The sequence below is a fragment of the Fusarium flagelliforme genome (genome assembly GCF_020744385.1).
Source record: "Fusarium flagelliforme strain FIESC 12 MPI-CAGE-AA-0113 chromosome Unknown B0J16scaffold_5, whole genome shotgun sequence".
In the NCBI taxonomy this organism is placed as follows: domain Eukaryota; kingdom Fungi; phylum Ascomycota; class Sordariomycetes; order Hypocreales; family Nectriaceae; genus Fusarium; species Fusarium flagelliforme.
Window position 1 is genome coordinate 2,129,575 of NW_025763507.1, and position 27,108 is coordinate 2,156,682.

Genomic DNA, 27,108 nt, shown 5'->3' on the forward strand with positions numbered 1-27,108 from the left:
GTCATCGTCCAAGTGCTCAAATATGTATAGGACATAACATTGCGCAATCGAAATGTCGGTGACCTCTATTACTAGGGGTGAGCAGCGATGCTCTTAGCCGGCTCTATAATTCTGACGGGTCGGGCGATGACATACATCACTTTCTTTTTGTCGCTTGGCAGATCTTCAGGAACAAAACACCCTGACAGGCTGTCCTAGTGGATTTGAGACTGCGTGCCTTGAAGTGGCTTCTTTCTCTGATGATCGATTGTCTCGGTTCACACGTACATCGCTTACCAGTCTCTTACCAGGGCCTAGGTATAGAGTAGTAGTAATAGCAGCAGTAGTGATCGTAGTTCGATCTGCAGATGACTATCCGAGCCGTGAGTGGCACCTGGAGAAACCAATAGTACATCGAAACAATGAAATGTTTCACAATGTTCTCACATATCGGGATCAATGATCAAGTTCAGGCATGTTGCTTAATGCATAACTTACTATGTCTTTGGATGCCAACAGTCAGTGTCGTGTAAGTCACTAGGTGTAAGTGGGGTGCTTATCGATAAGAACTTCCCGCGTTGATTGTTTTGAAACTCCACTATCGTCAACAGAGCTACCGTTCCATTGCTTCTTGTTGCCAGGCATCGCGACACAACTTCAAAGCGTTCTTTCTAAATAACGTTTTATACACAATAAACCCAGAAACTGATATCCAGCCACTTTACAGTTCTATCAAATATCCGTCGGCGCAATTCGACAGTCACGCACCATGTCACTGATCTCTGCGCACCTCGAACAGATCGGCTATTCATGCCAGGGCATTAACGACCTTCCGTAAGTTCTCGAACTTTTCTTGCTACCTATGACTAAGTTCTCACGTCTAGTTTCCCCCCACCGAAAATCTTCACGAACGCCCTTCTTTCCAATCATGATATTACATCCCTCATCCGCGATACCGAGCCCCACGAGCGCGCACTCTTCTCTGTGCCACCACCTCCTCCACCGTCAACGACCCTCAAGCCCACCGAACCGGAGAAAAAGAAGTCCTCTGGTAGACGACAGACGGTATTCAACGTAGCTTCAGGCGAAGTGACCACGGGTCCCCCACCACGCACGGGTACACACCCTCGTCGACAGACCGCTGTGGCAGCTGTCTTGGGCGGTCAGATGCACGAGGAACTACGGCGCGGAGAGTCAGACCGCAAGGGCGACGTAGACGTCAATGTCCTCCTTCGTGGAGCGGAGAAGCTTTGCGGTGTATATGAACTACCTGGTGCGAGAGAGCGCATTGCTACGTTGCGAAGTAAACATGCGCACGGCAAGAACACAGCGGCATACTATGAAGCACGAGTTCAAGAACAGGCTGAGCAGTTAGCCAGTCTCGATCACCGAGATTACTTCGATGAGGAAGAAGAGGAAGAAGACGAGGGTGATGTGTGGACAGAGGATGATCTAAGACGAGAGGAGGAGGAAGCGAAGGAGATGGAGGTTAAAAAGAGGGAGCTGCAGGTGAGGTTGAAACAGATGGAGAAGGATCTGGGTGGACTGATGAGAATGTGAGGCGATAATTGTTAAATGATACCCTTATGAGATACGAAGATGATCAACTCCAAGCATTGTTCATCAGCCGGTTCCAGTGATGCATGAGTTGCTACTATAGATCTACTGACTCCTGACCAAGAGCTTCTTCTCGAGCCATAACCAGCTTTTCCAGGATATCCCCGACATCCTCTGCCCCATTTACCGTGAACTTTTCGTTTATAACGTACCGCGGCACTCCTTTGACACCCAATCTCTGCATTTCGGCAACCTCAGCATCAACCTCTTCACCCCCATCATCACCCTGCAGCCATTCCCTCGCCTCATTTCTATCAACCCCCGCTCGCTCTGCCGCGTTGACAAGATCATTCTTACTCGTTATATCCCCTCCTCCTAGGAAATACATCCTCATAATCTCCATCGCAACCTCCATCTCTAGACCAACTTTTCTTCCTAACTTCTCAAGCCGATGCGCATCTCTTGTATTCCCAATCGTTGAATTAAAGTTGAACTCCAGCCCTTCCCTCTTTGCAATGCTATTGAGACGAGTCTTGACAGCGGGAACCTCATCGATGCCCCATTTGGATGCCATCTTGGACACGAGAGGTTGCGTGGGTGTATTGGCATCGAGGTGGTAGGCGTGCCATTTGGTAATGATTATATCTCTAGAGCAGACGGTTTTGAGATAGAGGCTTATGGCCTGGGAGAGACGCAGGGCGCCGATGAAACACCAAGGGCAAACAGGGTCGGAGATGACGACTATAGAAATTGCAGGCATGATGGTGTTACTGATATGAAAGCGGAATGCGGTTCCTTTGCGATGATGGCGTATGAAGGGATATAAAAACAAATAAGTTTAGATGCAATGAAATCGGTGCATGTCAAGCCAGCTATCAAAATAATTGCAGAGCGTTTAGACATCTTAAATACTGGATGGCTTCAATAAGAGGGCGGAATTCCGCCTGCCAAGCAACAAACTCCGGGACCACTACGTAATTATAAGCACCCTTTGCTACTGAAAGATAGTAATGCAAGAGCCACTGTGATTTTAATTTGTTCTCAAAATCTGTATCATTGGAGATTGTTCCCCGGGTATTATATCTATATTTTCCAAGGTCCGCCTCTATACTATGTTCTATGAGCCTTGATCATGCTCTCTTGCATATGGCTCGCGTCTGTGTGTTTGTCTCATCCGTCGTGAACGGCTTCCAGGGCGATAATAGTCGCCTTGTGGTCTAGATGGATTCCAGCTTCGGCTATATCTGGATTTGGCCTCATGCTGGTCTCCTCTTGAACCCAAGTTTGGACTACCTGCATTTTCAGAGTCGGCTCCAAAACTGCCCGAAACAGATGGATCGTATTGAACAGCTCTATCCCAATCTGCAAGTTTGGTATAAGGGCTTCTTAGCCAAGCTCTCAGCTCATGTAAGAACAAGCGTGTGTTGTCCCTGCCCAAGAAATCTGAAATCATTTCCTCAGCTTGGCCAGCACTGCCCATGATGTCCACAGATTTCAAGACAGCGATAATATATTCGAGAAGAAACTCAGCATTATTGGCTCTTCTTTGCTCAACTCTATTTCTAGCTGTATTTGCGGCAGGTCTTGGCTCATTTTCATCGGCATCAGGATTCAAGAAGGAAAAGACTTGGAGCTCTCTCCGAATCCACATGCGGGCACGGGATACTAGGTCATCATCCGCACAGAAAGCTGCTGGAGTCAATTCACGATACCTGGACAGTCTATTCGTCCCTACGTGTTTTGAATATCGGTTATGACGATAAATATCCCTCCGCCGGGCGATCTCGTCTGATGAGTTCAAGCTGGGCGTTACGTATCGAGATGGGCGTGCATAAGGGCGGCGTCGCGGAGGAAGTTGGCGACGAAGAAAAGACGGCGCATATGATATGGTATCGGGTTGTTGCGTTTGAGTCTCAAGCGCATGCTTGGGAACAGTGTACGTCTTTGAGACAGGTTCATCTAGGGCGTGGCGAACTTGGAGGATAACAGCTTTGCATAGGGGACATCTCGGTGATTGTTCTAACCAGCTGAGAAGACAAAGGTAGTCAAAATTCCGGTGCTGGCAGGGAATAGCTTCGCAGGCTTCGGTGATGCTCTCAAGACAGATGACACAGCAGTCGGTGGCATCGTCTTGCCGGGCCGCGATTTCGTCGAGGGTACTTTGGAGGACTTGACGTTGCAGATCGTCTGTAGGCTGAAGTGCTTCCATGACTCGCACAGGAGTTGCAGGAATGTGGCGCTGAGTAAGATAATGGGGAATCAATGCCGCAAGAGAGAAAGATGTTGGAAGGGAAGTGATAAAGATGAATGAATGAATGATGCGAATTCAGGTGGGGTCCCGTACCCCAAAGAGCGGGTACCTATCCGTGCTTAGATAGACCCTGCCCGTTCTTTCTGCCCGTAGGTACAGTACCTGCCATGACGTGGGGCTATTATCGCGTTGAGTGGTTCGCGTCCCGCACTAAATACCTAGGTAATCAATCCAAACGCGTTTTATCTGCCAAGGTACAGAGTAGTCGCGACATTCAATTCCACTGTCGACTCTCTTCATGACCACCTTATTTCTTGCTGTCTATCCTTGGTCAAGACCGCATTTTGCTCGCAATTCTTCAAACACCTCCACTACAGATTTTTGACAATGGATGAAAACACAAGAGCTGAATATGAAAATCATTCGCAGCAACTGCGTATCGACCTGAAAATTTGGGAAACTGACTGGGCTAAAGCGCACGAGGGCAAGAAGCCAGGTAGAGGCGATATCAAAGCAAATGAAGAAATTGGTAAGTTTCTCAACTTTACAGACAAGATTGAATTCTCACAATCGTTAGCTGCGAAATACAAACAATATAATAAGGTTCGGGATATTCTCTCGGGCAAGCTACCACCCCCTTCGAAGGATGCCTCAAACCCCCCAAAGCGAAAATCGGATGGTCTACCAGCACAAACGCCCACTAAACGTACCAAGCATGTCGAAACTCCGGCGAAGAGCCGCACACAAGACCACGATGAGGAGCTTATGAACACCCCAGCCATATCACGCAAGCTGTTCAGTCCCACCTCCGTGACCTCAGTTGGCCCAACACCACAGCGAGATGGCCAGGTCCTTGGGCTTTTCGACTTGCTAGTGGAGAAGGAGCTAGGAACACCATCAAAGAGAGATCCTGCGACCAACATAGGATCTGTCCGCAAACTTGACGCAACTCCAAATAAGAGGACAGCAACAATGGATGACGAGGAGGAAAAGCTTGGCCGGACGCCTATGTCGTCTAGCAAGCGCCAGAGACTGAACCATTTTATGACGCCTTTAAAGAATAAGGATGTAAACAAGGATGCTGTGACACCTTGTTCGGTTTCGAAACTTCAATTCGACACACCGGCATTTCTGAAGCGCAATACTTTGCCGGTTTTGGATGAGAGTGGCGATTTCGATGCTCCGGCTCCTTTACGTTTACCGCGCAAACCATTCACAAGAGGTCTAAGCGAAATTGTAGCAAGTCTACGAAAAGTTGAAGAGGAAAACCTTGATGACGATCTGGATGCATTGCGAGATGTTGAAGATGGTGGTTTAGGTGAACCGAAGCCAAAGACACTGTTCCCGTCCAAGCCTAAGGGTGATGTATTGGTGGAAGACACCCAAACACGACAACTCCCACTCGGCGGCTTTGACGATGAAGCCCTATACGACAGCCCAGTGGAGGGAGACGGCAACCCGACCAGAGTTTACAAGAAGAAGGGCCAGAAGCGAACGACGAGGATGGTCAAGATGCGTCCCACCCGGACTAAGAGACCGGAGAATATGACAGAGAACCCTCAAAGCGATGTAGAGAACGATGAAACACACGCTGTTGGTGAGTGTGCTGGATCTGATTTCGATGAAGTGCTCGAGAAGAAGTCGGCACCAAAGAAGGAGGGCACGGTCAAGAAAGCAGCACGCAAAGTGAATGAGCTGGCTCATGCAAACTTCCAGCGGCTAAAGCTCAGGAATCATGGGGCTAAGGGTGGACCAGGCTTTAATAGTAGATTCCGGAGACGAAAGTGATGGGAGTGGTCTTGGTCATTTGGTAGATGAGTTCTTATGAGATGCATTCATTTTACGGCGTTCTAATGAAAGGGTATACCAGCAGGCAAATGCATTGGTTTTTATATAGGTAGGTAGGTAGGAAGTACAAGTAAGCGAAACGGGTCAATCAGCATACTACCTAGTTGCTCCTTTCTATCGAAAATATCATACTGTACAACATATCTCCGTACTTAGATAAATGCTTCTAGAAACACTCCTTCCGTCGGCAGGAGCGTACGAGCCTCAGCTGTCAGTAGGGGCGTTTGTATCACTAGCCGTTAAAGGCTTAGCGTATTATTGCTCGGCAGGTACAGCCAATGCGTCACTGCAGGGCTCAAAAATTAGCAGCCATTCAACACCCCGTCTTTCACGGAATACTTCCTTCCCTCTCTATACCTAGTAGATAGGTAACTCTTACCTACAAAGAACACAATTAAAGCCAAAGTATCTCTGTTATTCTCTCACTCTTTCTTGGTTCTATTATACTGAACGCAACAAATTCTTGAGTTACTTGTTCTAGTCAACTCGGAATTTGCATTGTTTGTCTTAGCGCGCATCCCATTCGTTTGCTGAGCGCGTCGCAAGTTTTAGTAATCGCCATCTGCGACCCATCTTGATATATCCTATTTTATTGTTCTAGACTGTTCGAAATCAAGTCTTTTTGCTTCATGGAGAGCAGCACTGCTCGGCTCGTCACAACAACCGATCCGTTACGAAGCATGTTGAGCTAGACCAAACTCCCAAGAATCAAGTTTCTTGAAAGAGAAATAACGTACATTGCTTGAATGCAAGAGCATGGGACTTGGTGGACGATATGCCGGTAAGACGAGACATGTGGTAGTAATGTTATGGCCACTAATTGGTTATAGCACATCGATCTAGACGAAGATGATGGGACTGACATCCCACCAGAGTTGTTAGCCAACCCCAACATAGACTGGATAACATCCTCGAATCAAAATCACGGCTTTGATGGTGTATTTGAAGACGCCTTTGCTCCAAGAGAGCCGCATATCGATATCAGCCATGGGACGCCTAAGATGTGGACCAAATTTGGCGAGGTCGATGAAGACCGCATGAGCGTGATGGAACAAAACGATCTATCATCTATGTCACCTGCTCCAAGCGCGCCCAACTATGACTCGGGTCCTGAGGACCTTTTTGAAGGCATCGATATTGAAATACCCGATGATGTCGAGCCAGAGATGACAGTAGAAGACGGTTTTGACCTTGCAGTCGATGAAGAGGGCGCTGCGGCCGAGCCCTTGGAAGAGGCAGATGGTACTGCAACCAATGTTACTACACCGGAACTTCCTCTGAGCAACTCTGTCAAAGTTGAGCTTCCAGAAAGCTTGCTTCTAATCCCGCGGTCCTGTTACGAGCCCTTTGAGCCTGGTATACCAGTCATGGAAGAGGACAAGGTCGTCCCCCGGCTCTTAGAGGCAGCGCAACTGGGAGGCAAGGGGACCGACGACTTCGTTGAGTTTGAGCTCGAAGACTTTGCCGTTTACTGCGAACGCCAAAAATATGAGCAGGAGATGTGCTCACTTCATCATCTGGACACGAAGACAGGACACAGCAACTTCTTCTTTGACGGGAAATTGAGCGTGGGAGATAAGGCATTCTTTGTTCGTCATGTGCCCATACGAGCAATGCCTATTAGCAATTACGGTACTTTGTCCAAGCACACAGTACGCGATCAAATCTGGGTCCAGTCAGTCATGAACTCCAACACAAACGTTTACTACCGATTGAACCGCCCCGCCAAAGAGTACCGTCGGTTCTTCGACCCATTCCTGTGGGTTGCCGACCTCGCCAAGCATTTTGTTGACTACCTCAAGGTCATGGAAGAGAGTAAACATGACGTTACGATCTTCCATTTCCGCTCAAATTTCAGCAATTGGCTGACGAAAACACATAGGATAGAGCCTGCCTTTGTCTTTTGGAGAGATCAACACCCTAGTAATGACTTCCGGACCTCCATCGTTGCAAACCTAGCGTTCTTGCACAAGGAGGCTGTCGGTGTGCTGGAGGACAAAAAAGCCTACAAACACAATTTATGGGCTGAGGCTTGGGAGTTCCGAAGATATGAGCATTTTTCAAAGATCAGGAAGAGCGACAAGACGCAAAGCAAGTCATCAAGATCTACAAGCCAAACTGGTTCGCCGTTACATCAAATAACTAATGGGCATCAGAAGGTCATCAAAGACGTCCCCCCAACCATCGTCACTCAGTATATTTATGATTGTTTCAGCCATCTCCCCTCCGGCAAATGTCTTGAAGCAGTCCCACTGAGTAATAAGACGGAGTTGTTGCGAAATGAACTGATACGAAAGCGACATCTCGAGCTTCCGGCACCACTCCACCAGAATGCTAAGATCATATCAAGAGCTGATCGACAACAAATTCGAGACATACAACCTGGTGACACCATCTCAACGCAGAGAGATGCGGAAGACTCTGGCACAAAATGGCGGCGTGATGTTTCTCATGGATTCGAAGATGTTGACCGTTGGTTTGCCCTCGTACGGCGCGTACATATGAACAAGAAGGGCGTCCGGACTTTTGATGTCATATGGTATTATCGACCTGTGGATACCATTTGTGCTCTAATGAAGTACCCATGGAATAATGAGTTGTTTCTCTCTGACCACTGCTCTTGTACTGAACCTTCAAAGATTTCCGAAGATGAAGTTATGGGTGTTCATGAGGTTGAATTCGGAGGAACGTCAACGACCAATGCCGAGTTTTTCTGTCGCCAAACTTATGCCTGTACTGAACGAACATGGATAACTCTTGAAAGAGATCATCTGCGCTGCTCGCACGAGCGGAAAGCCTCAGAGGTACCTCGTTATCGAGTCGGCGAGACTCGACTCGTCATGCTCGATAAGGCGAGTGGTCGCTCTGAGCCTTGCGAGTTCATCACTTTTTATGAGGAGGGGGGAACTGGTATATACAGATTCAGACGGCTACTGAGAAGACATCAAGTTGATACACAGGCACCGGAAGCCCAACCGAATGAGCTGGTGTATAGTGAGGACCTTATCGAGGTAAAGAATCGGCGCATTCTTGAGCCTTGTCATATCCGGTTTTTCAAAGCTGGGGGAAAGATACCAACGCCTTACGACCGCAATGGCGTAGGCAATTTCTTTTACATTACTCACCAACAGGTCATTGGCCCTTCGTCGATGGCAAAGTCATATGTTCCTCTCAAGACATTCCCTTCTTCTTTGCGACAAGGTCACGATCCGTCCGAACCTCTGCAAAAGTTGCGCGGGCTGGACCTTTTCTGTGGAGGCGGTAACTTTGGGCGAGGCCTGGAAGATGGAGGCGGTATCGAGATGCGATGGGCTAATGATTACGATGGGAAGGCCATGCATACATATATGGCCAACACTTCAGTCCCTGGTTATGTGTCTCCGTTTTTGGGCTCGATTGACGATTTACAGCGTTTGGCTATCGAGGGCAACTTCGCAGACAATGTTCCCCCTATCGGAGACGTTGACTTTGTTTCAGGGGGCAGTCCTTGTCCGGGTTTCTCTCTCCTGACGAACGACAAAACCACTGTCGCACAGCGAAAGAATCAATCTCTTGTTGCAGCTTTCGGCTCCTTTATCGATCTATATCGTCCACGATACGGTCTCCTTGAGAACGTCCCTGGCATTATTCATAGTAAAGCCAACCGAGATCAAGACGTATTCAGCCAGCTTGTCTGTGCGATCGTGGGGCTTGGTTACCAAACCCGATTATTTTACCTTGATGCTTGTTCCTGTGGCTCGCCTCAGCGTCGCTCCCGCGTGTTTCTTGCTTTTGCGGCCCCGGGTCACCGTCTTCCTCAGCGACCGCCCATCACGCATGCACATCCAGAGGATACCAAGAGAGCGGCAGTTGGCAGTATTCCAACTGGCGAACCAATGGCAGAGCGAATCATACCCTTGGCTACACCTTTCGATTTTGTGTCAGCTCGCGCTGCGACTGCAGACCTTCCCCCAATATACGATGCTAAACCAGATATATGTGTCCCATATCCCGATCATCGCATCTCCATTGGCACGACAAGCCGTCTCCGTAAACAGATCAGTCTCATCCCCAACCGGCCTTGGGGCATGAACTTTGCTCAAGCATGGTTTGGTCTTGACTGCAAGAAGGCTGGCTCTGGTATTCTTACGCCTGCCGAACGTCTCATATTTCCAGAAGACGGTAAGGCATCGCTGAACCGCGCGGGTGCTTTATCTCAGGCGTACGGCCGGCAGCGTCCCGACCGTCTTATTGGAACAATTGTGACAAGTCAAAGCCCGAGCGATGCAAAGAATGGTCGAACACTGCACTGGTCTGAGAATCGTGTTTTGACCATCATGGAGGCGCGACGAGCACAAGGGTTTCGCGACCATGAGGTTTTGCTGGGCCTACCACCAGATCAATGGAAGATCGTTGGGAACAGCGTTGCACGAGAGGTGGCTGTTAGTCTTGGCGCGGTGTTCCGTGAGGCCTGGGCGCAGAGCCTGACAGATGAGCGTCATGTTCAAAGCGATGCTGCCGCAGACACTACCATGACAAACTCTTCTAAGGTGCCAGCTCGCATGGGGATCGAGGTATCGCCATCTGTGAGCATCGAAAGGCTTACTTCTAAGTTGGCAACTGCCAACAACGGCATTGCACGGTCACACAAATCACGAAGTAGATCTCGTAAAAGCCGGGCCCCATCAACTACAAGCTCTTCTCCTTCGTCGAGTACGAATTCGAAACGTAATTCTGTTGATGTTGGGATTCATGCATCAAAGTCGCCTAAATACAAGAAAGATGATACACCCAGCAGAGCGACATCTGTGGCCTCCAGCCATGCCAGATTGAGTCGACTGGGATGCAGCAACGAGTGAGGAGTAAATTTTGTACAATTTATGTCTGGCAAAGAAACTTGGACTTTTCGTCATGTAAACGACGTTATTTTAGTGTTGCCAGTCTTGCTGGTGATTGGGAAATCGGAGGAGCCCCTTGCACAGGCAGAGTATTTGCGAATTAGCACGGTCTGTAGGATACCTAGAGACTATACAAAGAAATAGAAATGTCATTGAATTTATCGTAAAGAACTCGCAATTCACTGGCATTGTTGAGGCTGCTACGAGGAAAAGATGATGCCCTGAAACTCCAAAACAGCCTGGCGCTGATGATATTCTTACCCACGCTGCATCCACATGTCCTAAATACCAGTTGAATATAAGTTAAATGCTGGAAAGAAAAATACGTCTCAACTCATGTCTATACCAGTAATTCGTTCCTCCTCACTCTGAGGTCTCGAGATCTTTCAAAGTCATCACTTTGGCGCCCATAGGGGCTTGGACGCCAGGCATCCGAATGCTAGCATACGGAACGCCAGATGCTTGTCCAAGGATAGTCACAAGCTGACGACCTGTAACGAACAAATCTTTGCCTGTATAGTTGTTCATGGCACACTCCTTAAAGATTTGTCCAATCAGTCGTTCGCCAAGTGTCTCGATACTGCGACCACTGGCCCATCCCTTATCATTACTCAGTCGTTGTAGGAGAGAGAACAGTGACGTGCGAATAGTTGTCTCCATTTCGGGCGTTGCCTGGATCGTGATGCCCACCTTTGCCACAACCTGTCTCAGTTGCTCGATGCACTGTTCGGTCCGCATGGGGCGGAAAGTGAACTCGGTTGCAAACCGACTTTTGATACCTTGATTACTGCGTAGAAGCCGGTCCATATCCTCCTCATAGCCTGCCAGAACGATGATCAGCTTTCGTGCAAACTGTGGCTTTGTCACAGCATCCACAACCTCGCTCACTGCCTCTTCAGCAAATGATCCGCGACTGCCGTTAAGTCTGTACGCTTCGTCGATAAAAAGCACCTTACCAAGAGCTGATTCAAGCAGGCGACGAGTCTTGGGACCAGTCTGGCCACAATATTCACCGATAAGCTGCGAGGCCGAGGCGTCTATAACATCAGGTGCGGCGAGTAGGCCCATGTTGTAAAAGATTTCGCCAAGTTTTCGGGCAGTCGATGTCTTTCCAGTTCCCGGAGGCCCTTTGAAGACATAGGTAAATGGCACGTACGGCCGGGGGTCGACGTTGCGCATCCGCATGCCTTGTACCATGTACTGGTATGATTCGAACTTGGAGATGATCTCCTCGAATCCGACAAATTCGTTAAACAATGCCCGCGTATTTTTTACGGCATGCGACAAGCGGTCGTAATCGGCATCAAAGTCTTGGGGCTCCAGAGGAACAGCGTCAAGATCCTCAATGTCAGGATTTTTCTCTTTAGCAATGCGACTTGATCGGGCCAAAATGGCTTTGGACAGCAGATTGTCCACCTCGCCTCCATTGCCAAAGTTTGGTCGAACCGAAGCTCGCTTCAAAACCTCCATGGCCACCTCCCGCGCCTTTTCTGTGGTAGTCAGCTTCTCCTTTTTCAACTTGAGGTCCAACACTTTGCCCAGGGCCTCCTCGCTGAAGTTCTCAAACACAAAGGCCGTGTCCAAAGGGAACCTTCGCGCGAGACCAGGATTGGCATTTGTGTACATTTCTTTCATCTGCTCTGAGTAGCCGCAGAGGATGACGCATCGATCCTCGCCAGCAGCACCAGTGACCTCAGCCACAATGGTATCAATAATGGCGCCTCTGAAGTCTCCGTTCTTAGAGCTACCGCTGCTACCATTCATGCCGGGGTCAAGCATATGGGCATCGTCAATGATCAAAACATTCCCCTTGGCTTCTCGTAACGCCTCTTGGGTGTTGTTCTCAGACCCTCCGATATAACGGTCCAGGAGATCAGCTGGACTTTTTGTAATAACATCGCCTTTGGATAGAAGTCCAAAGTCTGCCAGGATTTTACCATAGAGCTTTGCGACTGTAGACTTGCCAGTGCCAGGAGGCCCTAGGAAAACACGGTTGGGTGAAACGTGTAAGGGGTCATCGCCGCGCATCTCTCTGGTGAAGTTTTGGTTCACTTGGCTCACCACCGAGAGAATAGATTCCTTGACGTCGTCCAACCCAACAAGCTCCTGGAGCTCTTTCCAGGCAGGACTCTTATCGGGACCAAGCGACGGCCTGTTGCCCAAAAGGTCTTCTTTTGTCATCCTGTAATCCTCCAGATAATGCCCGGTTTTCCTAGCTTGGATAAAACGTTCAAGTTGTCGCCTGCAAGCCTCGAGGAATGCCTTCTTGACAGGCCAAATGTTGCTGAAAGTCTTACCATTGACGTCCGACATGACTCTTCGGATCAGTATCTTGACATAGAGGCCATAATAGCCGCCTTCAACCTCCATCCTGTTCTTGAACCATTTCCGCATCATGCCGTGGAAAATCATCTGTAGCTCATGCCCGCTGTAATTGGGTAATTTAAGAACTGGAAAGTGGCTCGCAACCTCAGCGCTGTAGCCCATCAAATCCGATAGACCCCAGTCGCCATTTCCAGAGATAATCAAGACAACTTTCCCAGGGAGATCTTGGGACCTGACGTAGAGACTCCAGAGATTGCAGTCGTCGCTGTTCATTAGATGGGCATGATCAATAATAGCAATCTAAGCAAGTCAGCGATCTATCGTTCCAGTGAGAAAGTGCCCACTTACACAGCCGCCACAAGCGTTACATGTATTGTGAATTGTACCCAAGGTCGATGTTTTGGACATGTTATATGCAGAGAATCGGTTAATACCAGTGAAGACGCCAGATTTCTTAACAACTCCAAGGGACACAAGGTACTTGGCATAGAGGCGGGACAGCATGGTCTTCCCCGTGCCCTCACTGCCCATGAAAACCACGTCGAAGTTCTCTTTCTTCATATCGGTTTCACGTCTTTGGGCGGCGTTAACCCTAGCCTTTGTCTGCAGGAAGAAAGATTTCGCTTCTTCCAGGCCTGGTAACGACATGATTCGGTCCAGGTATTTGTTTTCTGCTTTCTCTACCTTCTTCTGTCGCAACCACTCAATTCTCGATGGGGATTCGTCTTGGCAGTCTTCGGGTTCTAGGCCGTCAATCGATTCGTTATCAGAGTCGTCATTATCTTCTAGATGAGACCTTCTGTTTGGGATTAGCGGATGTCTTCAAAGGGATCGGGGGGTCAGTGTGCGCCTTACTCGATCTCGTCCAGAAGCTCTTCCATCTCTTTGCAAAGTTGGAGGAACGCTGGCTCTGCCAACACTGGAGACTCCTCTTCCACAGGCGCATCGTCGGATTCTGACTCGGAATCATCGTCTGTTTCGTAATCAAGGTCTCCATACAGCTTCCCAAGGCCAAAGAAATCCATATCCTCATCCTCCGCGTCTTCGTCCTCTTTGTCCTCTTCAGCTGGTTCTGCGGAAGACATCACAAGCTTGGAACGACAGCGCCTCCTTCTCAGCCGGCGGCGGGGTTTGCGACTGGGAAGCAGGCCGAGAAGGCGGCTCACAAGGAAACGGGGTTCATCTGTCAGAAAGTCTCGTGCCCATGCAGGGTACGTGGATTTGGGCTTGAGACCCAATAGCCAAGAGACGGAAAAGTTGATGTCTGTTGATTCAAGCTCCATCATTGCATTGAATCTGGTATCTTTGCTCTAATATAAAGCTATAACTCCCAAAATGGGTGAAGCGCTGGCTAATCAGCAAGGTAGCGTAACCAGGTGAGGTCGCTCGCTACCTGTAAATCGATGAACACGCACGAGCCGGTGATGGAGATACGGGAGCCAGAGCGGGGGGTGGGGATGTGGATGTGGATGGGGAGGAGATCGGGTGTGCGACTGTGATAGCGATACGAGATTTACAGAGGAAACAGAGATGCGGTCGAGGAATAACAGTTTCAAGTATGAAGCTATCAAAGCTATGTTTTGTTCGGGAGGAAAGAAGGGGAAAGGGTTGAAGAAGAGAGGTTCGAATTAAGGCTGAGGAAGCAGCTGCCTGCTTAGGTACCTTGGTAGTTGTTTGAAGTTGACTGCAGGCAGCCAATGGCTTGTACTGCACAGTAAGACGGGTTGACCGCCAAGAACATACCTAGGTAAGGAATAAAATAAGTTACTCACTTTATTCAAGGTTATATTGGCTCTTGTGTTGTTTATTTCTGGCGCCCTAAACCTTGGGGGACAGTTCCTCAGGTCTGCCAACGTCACCTCAGGGCTGTCCAGTAGGTGCCTTCCAGGTTCGCTAAGGCCTGGGAGTCTTCAATGGAAGGAGTGGAGGTTGGGGTAGGTACAAATACTGTACTTGCATTACCAAGCGAACCTAGATCAGGCGAGTTAATATCTACTAAGATAGTAGGTAAGTTCAGTTTAAATCCATAATGATTGGGGTTTGAGATTTTGACTCTCACTTACAGGTATAATGAACACCCCTTATCTCATCTCAAAGTACCTGTAATCGTGTCTTCTTGATCGTGCACATGCTGGTGTACCACGACCCTGAACTCGAAACATCCGAAGAGTCACTCTAGGTACCTCTAAGAAAGCGATCCATGGAAATTAAGCTCGCCCGCCATTTAGCCCCGCCTGGCCCCTCCCTGTCGGGTTGCCTCATGCACTGCCACGGGACAATAGCAGATTGGAAAGGGAATAACTGTATGGAGTGCTTGCCTTCATTTAAGATCTATTGATTGGCTACTGATGCCTAAAGAAAATAAAAAATAAAAGCTGCTCTTGCGCAATGTAAGACCTCTTGTATTGAGAGTTGAAGTTGAACAAGGGCCCTACCTAGACTGCAGGTGTGGCTACTACCTAGTATCTATCTCGGGGTCCCAGGAGCGATCTACACTGAGTTAGTACCCAGGTAGGTACCCAGGAAGGCACTGCGTCCTTACTCCCTCTCATGCAATCAATTTATCGGGGATGTCGATCAATAATCCGCCTTGTTCGGTTAAGAGTTATTTGTATTATGATACAGATTTACATTAATATTTTGTTGAGGCGCCCTCTTTCAGTCATTGCCCTTAATTTTTAAATACTAGGTACCTATGGATGGATGTGTACTAGACTGATACCTAGACAAGGCTGAATTGAAACGCGAATCAACAACCAATCATTTCATTCAACATCGACATTCAGGTGCTAGGGTCCATGTCAGAAGAGCATCCCGTGGGGGAATAGGTCCATAGTAGTAGGTACTAACCTAGGTAAGTACCTCCTATGGAGTCCCTACCTACCTAGTACCCAGCTGAGGCAGCCAAACACTGGACCCGACTGCTCAGATAACGTTGAGAGGCGACGAGTGTGGGGTTAGTTCGCCTTACCGTGGTCAGCAATGGGGCCTCAAAAGGAAACTGTAAAGCTGGCAAATGCTGGTTTGATATGGGATACGCAATGTCAGTCAGTTATAGAAGTACTAATAAAGACGATACCGATGCATCAAGACCGAGATATGTGTATCTGTTATCTCCCTGCTCGGTGAGATAGCCTCAAAACGCCAGTCTGTGGTGGCCCAAGTACCTACCTACTTATGATACTACCGAGGCCAGAGACATGTACAGTTATGTTGGGAAGAAGTCGGCTGACCAGATTGAGACGGTCTCTTTACATTTCCAATCTGTGCTTAGATAACTCCTGCTAGCAGTTCAGGTAGCCTCAGGTTGAGCCATGGTCTGACATTCGTCAACTTCAGTTATGTCTAGAGTTTCGTTCTCAGCTGATTGCGTGGTCTGGTCTGGTCTATCTCTACCCACCCAACCCAACCCAACCCCACAGTCGCGTGCTGATCAAAGGCTGGCATCAATTGCCGTGTCAGATCAACAGGACAGGGTCTTGTCTTTTACGGAGCAGCCAACCAACTCAATCCTAGTATTTTGCGATTATAGCCTACCCTAGATATAAAGTCGGGAAAATACAGTGAGCCTTAAATTTAACACAACAACCTGACTTACCTAAGGGCACGGGGTAAGCTAAATGCTAAGCTGTCTGTGTGTAACTTATCCGACTGTGAGTTTAGTTGACCTGCCACTGTCAATAGTTGCAACTTTCCATTCCGCACATACGTGTCGCATCTTTCTCCCTGATATTGGAAAATAAGGAATTCACAGTCTGGTACCTGAATAAGTTAAGACCACACCTCGGACGAAACTTTCCGAGACTCGTTCGGTAGTCGAGAAAGCTCAAACTAAAAGTGAATAAGTAGACTTTAGTATGGTATCGGCCATGTACTTACTATTATCCATCAACTACCATAGACGGAACTTAAAAACTTCCGGTTCCTGGTAGGGCTGATTAAGGTCACTTTCCAATAGTCCTGGTCCTGATGTAGTGGCAAGATACCTTACAGACTTCTCCTTTCGACTCGCCAGTACAGACCATCGACCAATTCAAAGTATCCGTTGAAAGAATACCCGTCTCGAACACTGTACTGTAATGTCTCTGGCTGTGATACACATCCCTTCAGTCTTGTAACGACTCTTCGCCGTCTTGAACCACTACGTGATACCCACCTCCGGAGAGTCTCCGTGGAGTTCCAACCTGGCTGTGTGGTTAACCATTCAGCCTCTCCAAGACCTGAGCACTTGTTGTGGTGAATCATCAGAAATGACAGATTCAACTGAATCAAGCCCCGTTATGCAAAGGAGACGTCACAATAGGAACATTCCGATCTATGCCCTCAATTTACTCGAATAAATCATCCGGTCATTTGCTTTTGAGCGGCAATGACATAAACCTCAAATTTGATAGTGTGCTGCGTAACCAGCGCCCGGCTTCTATAGTAGCTCGTGAATAATTTCTTTCTCCAGATATCTTGAAAAAGATTGCTGTAGCCCAAGGAGAAGTTCCAAGCTTTGTTCTTGAGAAATGTTTCACATTGTTCTTCTATGCACCCCCTACTCTCCTTTGATCGACGACCGTTTAGATTGACACGAGGTGTGCCTACTCATTCGGTCAGGGCATTAGCTTGAATCTAGACCTACTGTTATACCAACAGGAAGACTGGCTCCCCTGGGGCATCGATGATCTTCCATGGTGCCGTATCCAAGTCTGACCTCAACGACCATCACGCGACCCCCAGATCCCGTGTGAGATCTAGGACAAAGCCCAATGGAATCTACTCCAAGTGATAGACATATTTAACTTGCACGGAAGTCCTAAGAATTACCTCATTGGGACATTGGGCCTCAAAAGTGAGCACAACAATGCAATGCCAGTGTCTCGTGCCTGAGCCTCCATCGTCATATCGAACGATCAGAGTGTTTGAGACATACAGAAACCGACAGGTCATATCTTGGCAGGAGATCATACCAAACACCATCGTCCAATATCTAATGAATCGATCCCGGCCGAACGGATCAAGGTGTATCCATACATGAGCATGATCGACGGGAGAGAAGAGACGACAACGCGAACAAGCAACGCCGAAACAAGCCTTTTCATCCCTTTACAAGATGACTGACTCTTGTGACAACGACCACTACTGTGTGTAGATAGAAAGGAAGAGGAAAATACGACACATCACACGAGATCAGTGAAAGCGTTCCACTTGGTTCAATGACCCATATCGATCAACCCAAGGGATAGCAACGGCATTGTGCTTTCTGCATCACTAACGACCTTCGGGACCGACTTAGGGCCCGGGAGATTCGCGCACACGACGATCCTGGAGTAAGACGGTACGCACCCTGAGAGGGGTGTATGTAAATTAATTTATGGAGAGACGCTTCATGAATTGCTTTTTCCTCCTCCCTGAGTCCACGAGGACTCAGCTTCTGGTCATTGACCATACCTCGGAGTTCACAGGCTAAAGAATCACAGGGCAAAGGGGAAGAGAGGAGAGAGAGGACAATAGAAGACGTGGAGGCTGGAGCTACGGCGGTCAAGTGATCGTCGGAGACTACACTGCAGAAGCCAGTGAAGGATATTTGAGAAACCATGCACCGTACAGCGGCGTTCCACGTTCCAAATAACAGCGTTGCTCCGCAGAGGGCTTTGAGATATCTGAGGTCCGAGGATCGCCAAAGGAAAGGGAGAAGGGAACGCGCCGAGCCGAACTGAGCTGATATGGCCTTCTGAGTATTGGACTTTCGCCGTGTGTGCCAAGGAAAGAGATCGAGAAGTTGCAGGCATGTTACTGCAATTGCCCGACGGTCCAATCATGTCAGTCTGCTTTGCTGTTAACCTGTGTATTGTACGTAGTAGATATATCGAGGTTGCTACGCTGTTTGGCTGGGTACTGTACTGCTCACAATATAGTATCTAATGCACTAGGCTGAGGCAGCAGGAGAATTCTCTGCGGGACATTTCCTGCGGGTGATGTTGCAGCATTTTGCTGTAAGGCACAGCACATAGAGTTAGTCAGTATCTGCATATCCATGCTATAGGTTATGTATTGGCGATCTAAGCACTGATCTGCAGCACTATGTTGATAATGGGCCATCGCCAAGAGCAACGGATGGTTACTAGCAAGATGACCCTCGCGACATCCGGACCGAAGGAGAGGACATAATTGAATGATATACGATATAGACTAGCATTACATTACAATACAGTACTGTACTGTACAGTGCATCTGCGCGAAAACACCCCAACGCAAAGTCATCAACACGACATCCTGAACAGGTCTGCGCCCTTTAAGGGCTGCAGTTGTCAAACACATGCCATTTTCCGCGTGGGTACAGGGATGGGGCATCGTGGGACCTGACCTACTTGTTTAGGTGTTTTGCTGTCGTGCCCTGACCATGACAGACTCCAGGGCTCATCTTGACGTCCGCAATGCAAGGCAATATCCGGTGCTTTTTCTTTTTCTTTTCCGAAGGCCCCTCTGGCCTTGTACCAGGTAAATAGTCTCAGGGTGCTCAGTGCTTTTTCCTTAGTTGATGTTAGTGGTACTTGGTACAGTGAGCTTGTCGATAATCTCTGAACTATGTTCTGTTCGCGTCCTTATCCGATGGTTTCCATCAAGGGATGAGTCCAGAAACAAACACACACAGAGAGACACAGAAAAAAAAGAAAAGAAAAACGAAACATGACACAGTGACAACCAAGTCTAGTCTAGTCTTCACCACAGGATTACTCACTCACTTGTAAAAAGATCTTGTTAAAGTAAAATGACCCACCCTTACCAGGGTTCACTTCTTCGTCGAAGGCTTCTGGAACACCTGTCACAAGCCGGCCCCCCTGACCTGGCCCGTTCGTTCTCTTGGCCTTTGCTCCGGGGTCGCTTTGAGCTGTTTTATCAGTGGAGTTCCGATGGCGGCCCAATGTTCCCAGGGTATCCGTAGAGTATCCGTACGGAGACACCTAATTACCTTAGGCTAAAGACCCAGGTCACAGTAACATCGCATCGCATCGTGTCGTATCGTATCCGCTCTCGGCAGCGGATGGAAGATCCACTGCTTTGGAAGCGAGGAGACAAATCAAATCAAGTCCAATGCTCTTGTGCTGTCTTGCGTTGCGCCGCGCTGTGCGCTGTGCTCTCCCTTGCCTCAAGTTGGAGTCAACGTGCACGCGACAACCGGGGAGAATATCTGGAACAAGGAGGAAACAACGACGATTTGGTCTCGACTTTCCTATTCCGCCCGCTCACGTAATTGCAAGTCAAAGCGGTCTTTGCGGTTGATCCAGATCTTCAGCCACATTGCTAAGAACTTGAAAACCGAAGAGCCGAGTCTTATAATTACCTACCGAGGTACGGATACAGTACCAAGAAACAAATTTCTGTCAATCCAGATCCCTCAGGACTATCCGTACAGTAGGTAGACTAGACTTCCCCGCGTAAACGGCTCTGCTTTTCCCTTGGAACTCAGTGAACCCAAGTCGCACAGACGGATCAATGAAACACTGTACAGTATCCGTACATACAGCAAACCCGTCTGTGTCTGTGCGAACCCATCACCACTCGTGTTGTTGCGGGAGCTGCTTGTCATAATGATATAGCCAACTGCCGCCCAGACCCTATTTGGGCTAGAGACCGTTGTTTGATAGGTTCTCTTGGCTCCGTGTTTCGTCGCTGAAGATTGCGATGTTACATTATGCTTGTTGTTAGTCCTCATCTTTCGACTTGAGTGCTGCCTTTTGAGCATCATGACGGTGAGCTGATGTACTTGTGACCGTGAAGCCGTTCCCGTCCAACTCCCGTCAGACTAAGAGTCCAAAACCGACTCTTTTCTCCGACAAAATACAGTAACCAAAGGACCCCTGACCTTGTTCCTTCAACCGCGCCGGCGCACGCGATGGTGGAGTCTTCTGTCGGGTCGGGTCTCCATAAGTGCCTCAGCATCGGGATTCATCTCGTGAGTTAATCACCTAGACTCGCTCTAGAAGCTGCGCCGACGTAGGCTCGGCTTTTGTTTCTCAACGCGTTCCCGTTTCTTTTCCATTCTGTTTTCCTCCGAGTGGTGCTTCTGTCCAGAGGGAACAACCAGGCCTAGGATCCTATATCATGCAGACTTTCCGCTAACCGAGAGGGAGGTGTCATGTTGGACCTCGGTGTCTCTCATCGGAATGGCTTACAGGATATCCAATGAGAAAAACAGGCAATCCTACTGTGCAGGACTAAGTTAGTCGAGCGGAACAGGTCCCACTAGCCCAGTACGTTACAGTAGCAGAATCCCCCCTGGTGTCGGCGCTAGATGGCTTCGTCGAAGGGTTTGAAAGGGTAAGTTAGTTGAGCGAGATGTCAACTTAAAAGGCACTGACAGGGTTCATAAAAAAGGTTATTGTTGTGGTGAAGATCCAATCCCTGTGAATACCTGAGTAGGGTATCCGTTGGTACAAAAGAAGTTGGGACCGAGAACCCACCAGCGGATCAGTTTACCCAACCGCAGGACCCTTATTACAACAGGTTATTTTTCTTTCTTTTTGATTGATGTTGCTGTTGATACAGTAATTATGTACTCAACAACCGCAGTTGGTGGGTCATGGAAGGAAAAAGCAAAACAAGAGCTGAGAAGAACCATGTTCGCATGTTGGAAGCAATGACCATCAATCACCATCTTGATCACGATCCTTTGTCCTTGAGGCAATTGTTCTCTTGGAATAATGCTTGCTGCTGGCTGCTTGCGGTGAGAATGATCAAAGGCGGTTCGTCGTCATAGAAGAGGAAATTCTTCAAAGTGTGGACACTAGGAAGTTTTGCTTAGCGCATCCAAGCGATTCATCTGCCGTCCTGTCTTGTCTTGTCTTGTCTTGTCTTGTCTTCCATGTCTTGATATGGATACTAACGTTGATACAGTACTGACTTTTTTCTTCTGTCCAATATTAGACCAGACACGAAACTGACTTGTTACACCTGACGAGACTGTGATATGGATATGATGATGATGCTCAAACCCCAAACAATCTCATCTTTGCAGCACAGGACGCATTGTAGTCCAGGCCAGGGGAAAGTTTGATTTGATTTGGTTGTTAGTTTGGCGTCCAACGACGACGTGCCGGATGCCGCGCTGGACTTTTGGTCCATGGGATGCTGCTACTGCAGTCGGTACCTACCTAGTAGCCATGGAACCACTAAAAACCTCACTGCACTGCACTGTAATGGAGTTCCATGTTTTTTTACCCACTCGCACTGTCCATGCTTGGCTTTTCTGCTTGTGCCTGTACCCACTTTATGGAAGCAATGGAGTCTCCCCCCCATGTCTTGTTGTCGCGTCCTATTGGATCCTATTTATTGAAATATCCATCCCATGCCTTCCTCAAACGGTTTCTCATGTTCGTTCGCGAGGGCCTTGTCTTAAAAAAAAGCCCACCCCCACAGCAAAGCCACGAGCATCAAGTCAACATCGATTCGCATTCAAGACGAAAGGAACAACTTGACTTGATTTGACGGATGTTAATATCAAAGGCAAGCTCAAGTCTATCGTCGTATCATATCCCAACTAGAGGCATCGTCATCTTCTTCAACCTAACCCTTGGACTAAACCTTGTCCGTCCCTTGGTCGTTTCCGTCGAATCTCCTCCAATTGCCATCCTCCTCTACCATCATCTCTACCTCGTTTTCATTCTCGATATTCGTACCATCTTTGGCTTTCCTACCGATACTGTACTGTACTGTACTGTGTCTGCTCTACTGCAGCCGCGCCTTTCCGTCTCCGATACTGCATCGCATCTCGTCTTGCGCTCACCAATCGTTCCTAATTAATTGCCCCTCTCTTGCGACCAACCTCTTCATATCTCACCTTCGCAACTCATCGTCTCGATTCTTTCCGTGCCTTATTCAGCAGACACTTCTTTGTTCGACAATCTTGCCCGGAGCAATTGCACTTGTTGGCGGCTGCCACCCTTTTTTCTTCACCCATACCAAACCCTTGTCTGACCAGGCTTGAGCCAAGCGAAGAGCTTTGCTCTGTGTGTAAACATCCAATTCTTTTCGAACATAGGTTTCGGCGCACTACTCGACCATATCAATTGAAACAGATTCATCAAACGAACTACCCGCCTACTGCAGCCCTACTGCAATTTGGTGCACACAACAATACCTGCCTACGCCTTCGACGATCTTGCCCTTGCTCGCGCTGCACGTTTCGCTTCCGACGACTTTACCAGCTACCACCTTTCTACTGCCGCATCGCTCCGAAACAGCTTCAGCTTAAATTCGAGCCCTCAGCTCTCCTCTCCGCTGTCCCCTGTGCAGTGTTGCGCAGCCTTTAAGGGAGACGACTCCTTGTCTCGCAACCTCGATTCAGCCCTCCTCGTTCGTTCCTCTGCCGCGATTCGATTCCGAGACGATACGTCATGACATACATTGTAAGTGTACAACACAACTATCATCTCAGTCAAATCTCCATGCCTTGTCTTTCCCTGTCTCGCCTGCTTGCCTGGCTGTACAACCACATGCCAATTCCTGCCACGTCCGACGTCGCACCCTCCATGCTCCGCGCTGCTTCCTCCGCCCTCCACGTTCCTGTTCAACCGACGCCCTGGTCAACGAGGGCATCACACGCCATGCATTCACTTCACATGGTCGACAGCTTGTCTCAGAACATCCCTGTCAACCATAATTGCTTTTCTTCTCCAGCCTTTGCTTCGCTATGTCGATGCGGCCATTGATTTGGTTTGATATCGGTATTGTCCGCTCTGTTGGGTCCAGACATTTCTGGTACCTTTCCCAAGATCTGAACACCACCAACCATGATCCATCCATCCATACCATACCATAACACACTCATTTTCTATCATATGTCAACCTATACCCTCATCCCCTAACGACCATGCCTTGTCTCTCATCGACGTTGCTTCTTGATGTCGCCCTCGGCCTTCCTTGTCTTGCTTTTATCCTCCTTGGCTTCATCCTCACATCCTTTCCCTTTCCACACCCTCGCTTCCTGGCTGCTTCTCCGTTGACGGCCCGCCTGCCGTACCTCCTAATGGCCCCCGAGCCGCCCGCAGTCTGTCTGACATGCGCTTCCACTTTCACTTTCACACACCCTATTCTGCCTGTCCTTTCGTCTCGTCTCGTCCCATCCCACATCCCACGCACCCAGACATGTCTGTACACACCCTTGCCTGGGCACGAACGATACACAGTCGCACACAGACGTGCGCATACATCCACACCGCTTCACCGTCCGACTATGACTGCCCTGCCCTCGCTCTGGCGCTGGCAGTATGGACAATCATGATGCTTCGTTCTGGAATCCCAACTCACCGAGTGCCACATCACTTCCCTCCTTCAGCCCCATGACCCCATCAACGGCCCGTTGCCGATAGGAAAGGGGAGAGGGCAACCAAAACAAGCTTCATCGAGACACCGAGATAGACCACGCCCGCTTTGTTCTTTAATACCATGTCTCCCATGGCTGCCCCCTTGCAACCCTCCTCTTCTGAGGCCTATTTATCCATTCATGCTCTATGCATCCCTGTCCCACAACGTCATGGCCCTGAGTTGATATACAATTCAACGCCCATCTCTTTGTTGCTATGATCAGTTCCTGCTTGGCAAATTTTGTATTTTTACCTTGTTTTCGCGCCTAGCGGTCATATTCTTCAAATGCACAATACGCGATCACTAATGCATTCTTTCCAGCTATGTCTTGCTCATTACTGCGACCTCCATGGCCCGACCCCTCTGATGGTCACCGAGGGTCTACCTGCCTCATGTACTGTCTGCTTCGAAGATGGCACAGAACCTGCCGATGATAGACCGCCAACTAGTGCGCATACTTCCTCGACTGCCCTCAACGAAGCTTTGAAGAATCTCGACCTTTCTCGGAGCACGTCGATACCAGCTTCTGAGCAGGACGCTCAGGCGCAACGGGCAAAGCTCTTGCGAAACTCCAGCTCGAATACAGGCACAAACCCAAGCGCAATCGACACCCCCCCGGAAAGTCCTCGCCCAGTCCCTCCCCATCCCCGGCGCGATTCGAGCTTTCGAAGAACTTACGATGAGACGGTTACGAAAAAGCAAGGGCCTTGCGATAACTGCGCAATGACCTTACCGCGCCAACAGGCGGGATCAAACAGCCCGCAACTTGCGAACAATGCTCGTGGACCAACATTACGCACACGTGCGCCCGCAGAACGGGTGTTTGGTGCTGGAGGCCAGGCATCACCTCCCAATTCACAAACCTCGAGCGATACTGACGGAGAGCGAGATGAAGACCCTCGGGCTGCTCGTCACAGAGTAACACCTTCCGTTAGCTCTCGCAATACTTCGCGATCAAGCAAGAGTGGTGGTACAGGCAATTCAACCGCAGCTGAACGGACACCCTTTCATCTCCACTATGTCGATTATACATCGACCCACGCTCCAGTCCTACCCGACTCTTTCTCACTAATTCGTGCTTCTTGCTTGCGTACTCTGTCCTTCGAGACTTTACCTCGGGCTCCTTCGACGGCAAACCCCACGTCACCCGTTATGACTACTTCCCCGGCCTTTGTAACAACACAAAGCGCTGGCTCAGCTGTCACGGGCGGCCCCATTTTCTTCGGCGATGCCAACGCCGGTTACACGACGGCTTACATCTTCCGTATCCCTGATGTACATGCACGGGGTCATAAGCGAGTTTATGCTTTCTTGGCGCTAAGTACTCACCGAGAGCGCTTGGCCATGAAAACATTTGCCGTGGTCTCGACAGCCTTCCGTGACTTCGCTACTTGGATCCAACAACTTGCCGAAGCTGAGGCTGAGAGAGCGGCCGAAAACTCTCCTATTGGTAGCAGCATCTATGGGGGTGGCTATGCGCCTCAGCAACCGCCTGTCGAGACCTCCGGAGGCCACGATCGCAACGGCAGCAGCTTTCTGACAGGTGGTAGCGGGTTCACCCGACGCATGGGTGGTGGACCTGGTGCCTCGGCCCCCAAAGCCCGCGGTCTTGCGGAGATTGTTGGCCAGCCTGATATTTTTATTGAGCTGCACCGACGTTTTGTTCACTTGCTCTTTGAGGTCGGTGTCACTTTGAGCTCGTAATGAGCTGTCTATGCCTATGCGCATGCTCTATACGTTTTTCTGCCCAGGCATGTCCGCAAGTCGTTCCCTTGGATTGATGTTCCATCCATCATTCTACTTAATCGGGTGACTTGGAATTGCTGCAGATATACCCAGCCTTGCCGATGTTACTCTACCTGCCTACGCCAATAAGCCTGGGCCGGTCAATACCCGGCTCCTCTTCTCTACGGCGTGGCGATTCTTACGCGAGTATGACTGCACATACAAGCTTATATGTACGAGTGATGGTAATGGCTAATGGCTAATAACCCACCCAACGAAGCAACCCTTCAAATCGATAGCTGCAGTTCTCCAGGACTTGGCTACGCTTTCCTTTTGCCGATTCTCGAGACTTCTTGGCCGCACTGCCTCCACCTTTCTGCCAGACAGCGAGGATATACCCCGGCAGCTGGCGACGCCAAGAACCTCATGTAATTGTATTCTTCCATATGTCGCCTTTGGAAGGGCTTCATGGCGTTTCTTCCCTGGCATCTTTTTGGCTGGGCTTCTTATTCCCCCTTGCGTTTTCAAGCGTGTCGTTCTGCCTTTATTTGTACTAGGTGCGTAGAGAACTCGTCAGGACGAGGAACTCACAGATGGAATAAGTGGATTAAAATAGACGGGTAGCGAAATGGGAAAACAAAAACGAAAAGATGGTGGGGATCAACGGAGTTCTTGGGAGAAGCAAATGTATTTATCAACGAATTTGTATCTCTATTCGCCTACTTCTTTTCATTGTTGGAATGGTTTTAATGTTCATAGATTTTTATTTCCCCTATAAGCGCAATATTAGACATGGAATGTCAGGCAGGATGAATGAAATGGAATGGAACGGAAAGTTATTTATGAACTCTCCAGTTCAATATACCCAGTTTGTGTGCGTGTTGGGCTAACGTCGACTTGCATGTTGTGCTCCGAGGTTAGCAAGTGGATGGAGAATGAACAAAGATACCGCTGCATACCCTGGTGGCAAGTTCGAAGACGTGGGTTGCAAAACTAAACCCCATCAATGACAACCGAGACTGTTTCGAGTATGAATACTCTGTCGCTTCTGTTAGCTGGTCATCTTATGTTGTGAACATGCACCTGCATGGAACCTTCCGGTAAGTAGGGTGTGCTGAAGCCTGGTAGCGTCATCGCTCACACTGCAGATGTATCAAGCACATGTCATGCAGTGTAGCTAAGTTGGAAATCAAC

The 27,108-nt window shown here is 48.9% G+C and overlaps 7 protein-coding genes across 7 annotated transcripts; 4 read left to right on the top strand and 3 right to left on the bottom strand.

The window, feature by feature from the left end:
- Positions 1 to 595: 595 nt before the first annotated feature.
- On the top strand, positions 596 to 1,656 carry B0J16DRAFT_416104 (DASH complex subunit Spc34). Its single transcript, XM_046133552.1, has 2 exons — positions 596 to 813; positions 864 to 1,656. Exons 1-2 carry the CDS (start codon positions 749 to 751, stop codon positions 1,537 to 1,539), a joined length of 741 nt encoding a protein of 246 aa, XP_045981386.1. The 5' UTR covers positions 596 to 748; the 3' UTR covers positions 1,540 to 1,656.
- B0J16DRAFT_416105 (thioredoxin-like protein) lies at positions 1,634 to 2,418 on the bottom strand (the record flags this gene model as incomplete). The annotated part of the gene is made up of 1 exon (XM_046133553.1): positions 1,634 to 2,418. Exon 1 carries the CDS (start codon positions 2,294 to 2,296, stop codon positions 1,634 to 1,636), a length of 663 nt encoding a protein of 220 aa, XP_045981387.1. The 5' UTR covers positions 2,297 to 2,418.
- Positions 2,419 to 2,573: 155 nt separating this feature from the next.
- Positions 2,574 to 3,831, bottom strand: B0J16DRAFT_344985 (uncharacterized protein). The gene has a single exon (XM_046128218.1). It carries the CDS (start codon positions 3,743 to 3,745, stop codon positions 2,654 to 2,656), a length of 1,092 nt encoding a protein of 363 aa, XP_045981388.1. The 5' UTR covers positions 3,746 to 3,831; the 3' UTR covers positions 2,574 to 2,653.
- Positions 3,832 to 4,062: 231 nt separating this feature from the next.
- On the top strand, positions 4,063 to 5,729 carry B0J16DRAFT_344986 (DNA replication/checkpoint protein). The gene is made up of 2 exons (XM_046128219.1): positions 4,063 to 4,316; positions 4,365 to 5,729. Exons 1-2 carry the CDS (start codon positions 4,175 to 4,177, stop codon positions 5,573 to 5,575), a joined length of 1,353 nt encoding a protein of 450 aa, XP_045981389.1. The 5' UTR covers positions 4,063 to 4,174; the 3' UTR covers positions 5,576 to 5,729.
- Positions 5,730 to 6,263: 534 nt separating this feature from the next.
- On the top strand, positions 6,264 to 10,634 carry B0J16DRAFT_158291 (uncharacterized protein). The gene is made up of 2 exons (XM_046122165.1): positions 6,264 to 6,416; positions 6,466 to 10,634. The coding sequence occupies exons 1-2, from the start codon at positions 6,411 to 6,413 to the stop codon at positions 10,471 to 10,473; spliced, it is 4,014 nt and encodes a 1,337-aa protein (XP_045981390.1). The 5' UTR covers positions 6,264 to 6,410; the 3' UTR covers positions 10,474 to 10,634.
- A 154-nt stretch (positions 10,635 to 10,788) lies between these two features.
- Positions 10,789 to 14,407, bottom strand: B0J16DRAFT_158281 (P-loop containing nucleoside triphosphate hydrolase protein). The gene is made up of 3 exons (XM_046122164.1): positions 13,693 to 14,407; positions 13,186 to 13,636; positions 10,789 to 13,137 (listed from the first exon to the last, which is right to left on the bottom strand). The coding sequence occupies exons 1-3, from the start codon at positions 14,121 to 14,123 to the stop codon at positions 10,876 to 10,878; spliced, it is 3,144 nt and encodes a 1,047-aa protein (XP_045981391.1). The 5' UTR covers positions 14,124 to 14,407; the 3' UTR covers positions 10,789 to 10,875.
- A 10,088-nt stretch (positions 14,408 to 24,495) lies between these two features.
- On the top strand, positions 24,496 to 25,893 carry B0J16DRAFT_321717 (vesicle coat protein; the record flags this gene model as incomplete). Its single annotated transcript, XM_046125648.1, has 1 exon — positions 24,496 to 25,893. One exon carries the CDS (start codon positions 24,496 to 24,498, stop codon positions 25,891 to 25,893), a length of 1,398 nt encoding a protein of 465 aa, XP_045981392.1.
- Between the last annotated feature and the right edge of the window lie 1,215 nt (positions 25,894 to 27,108).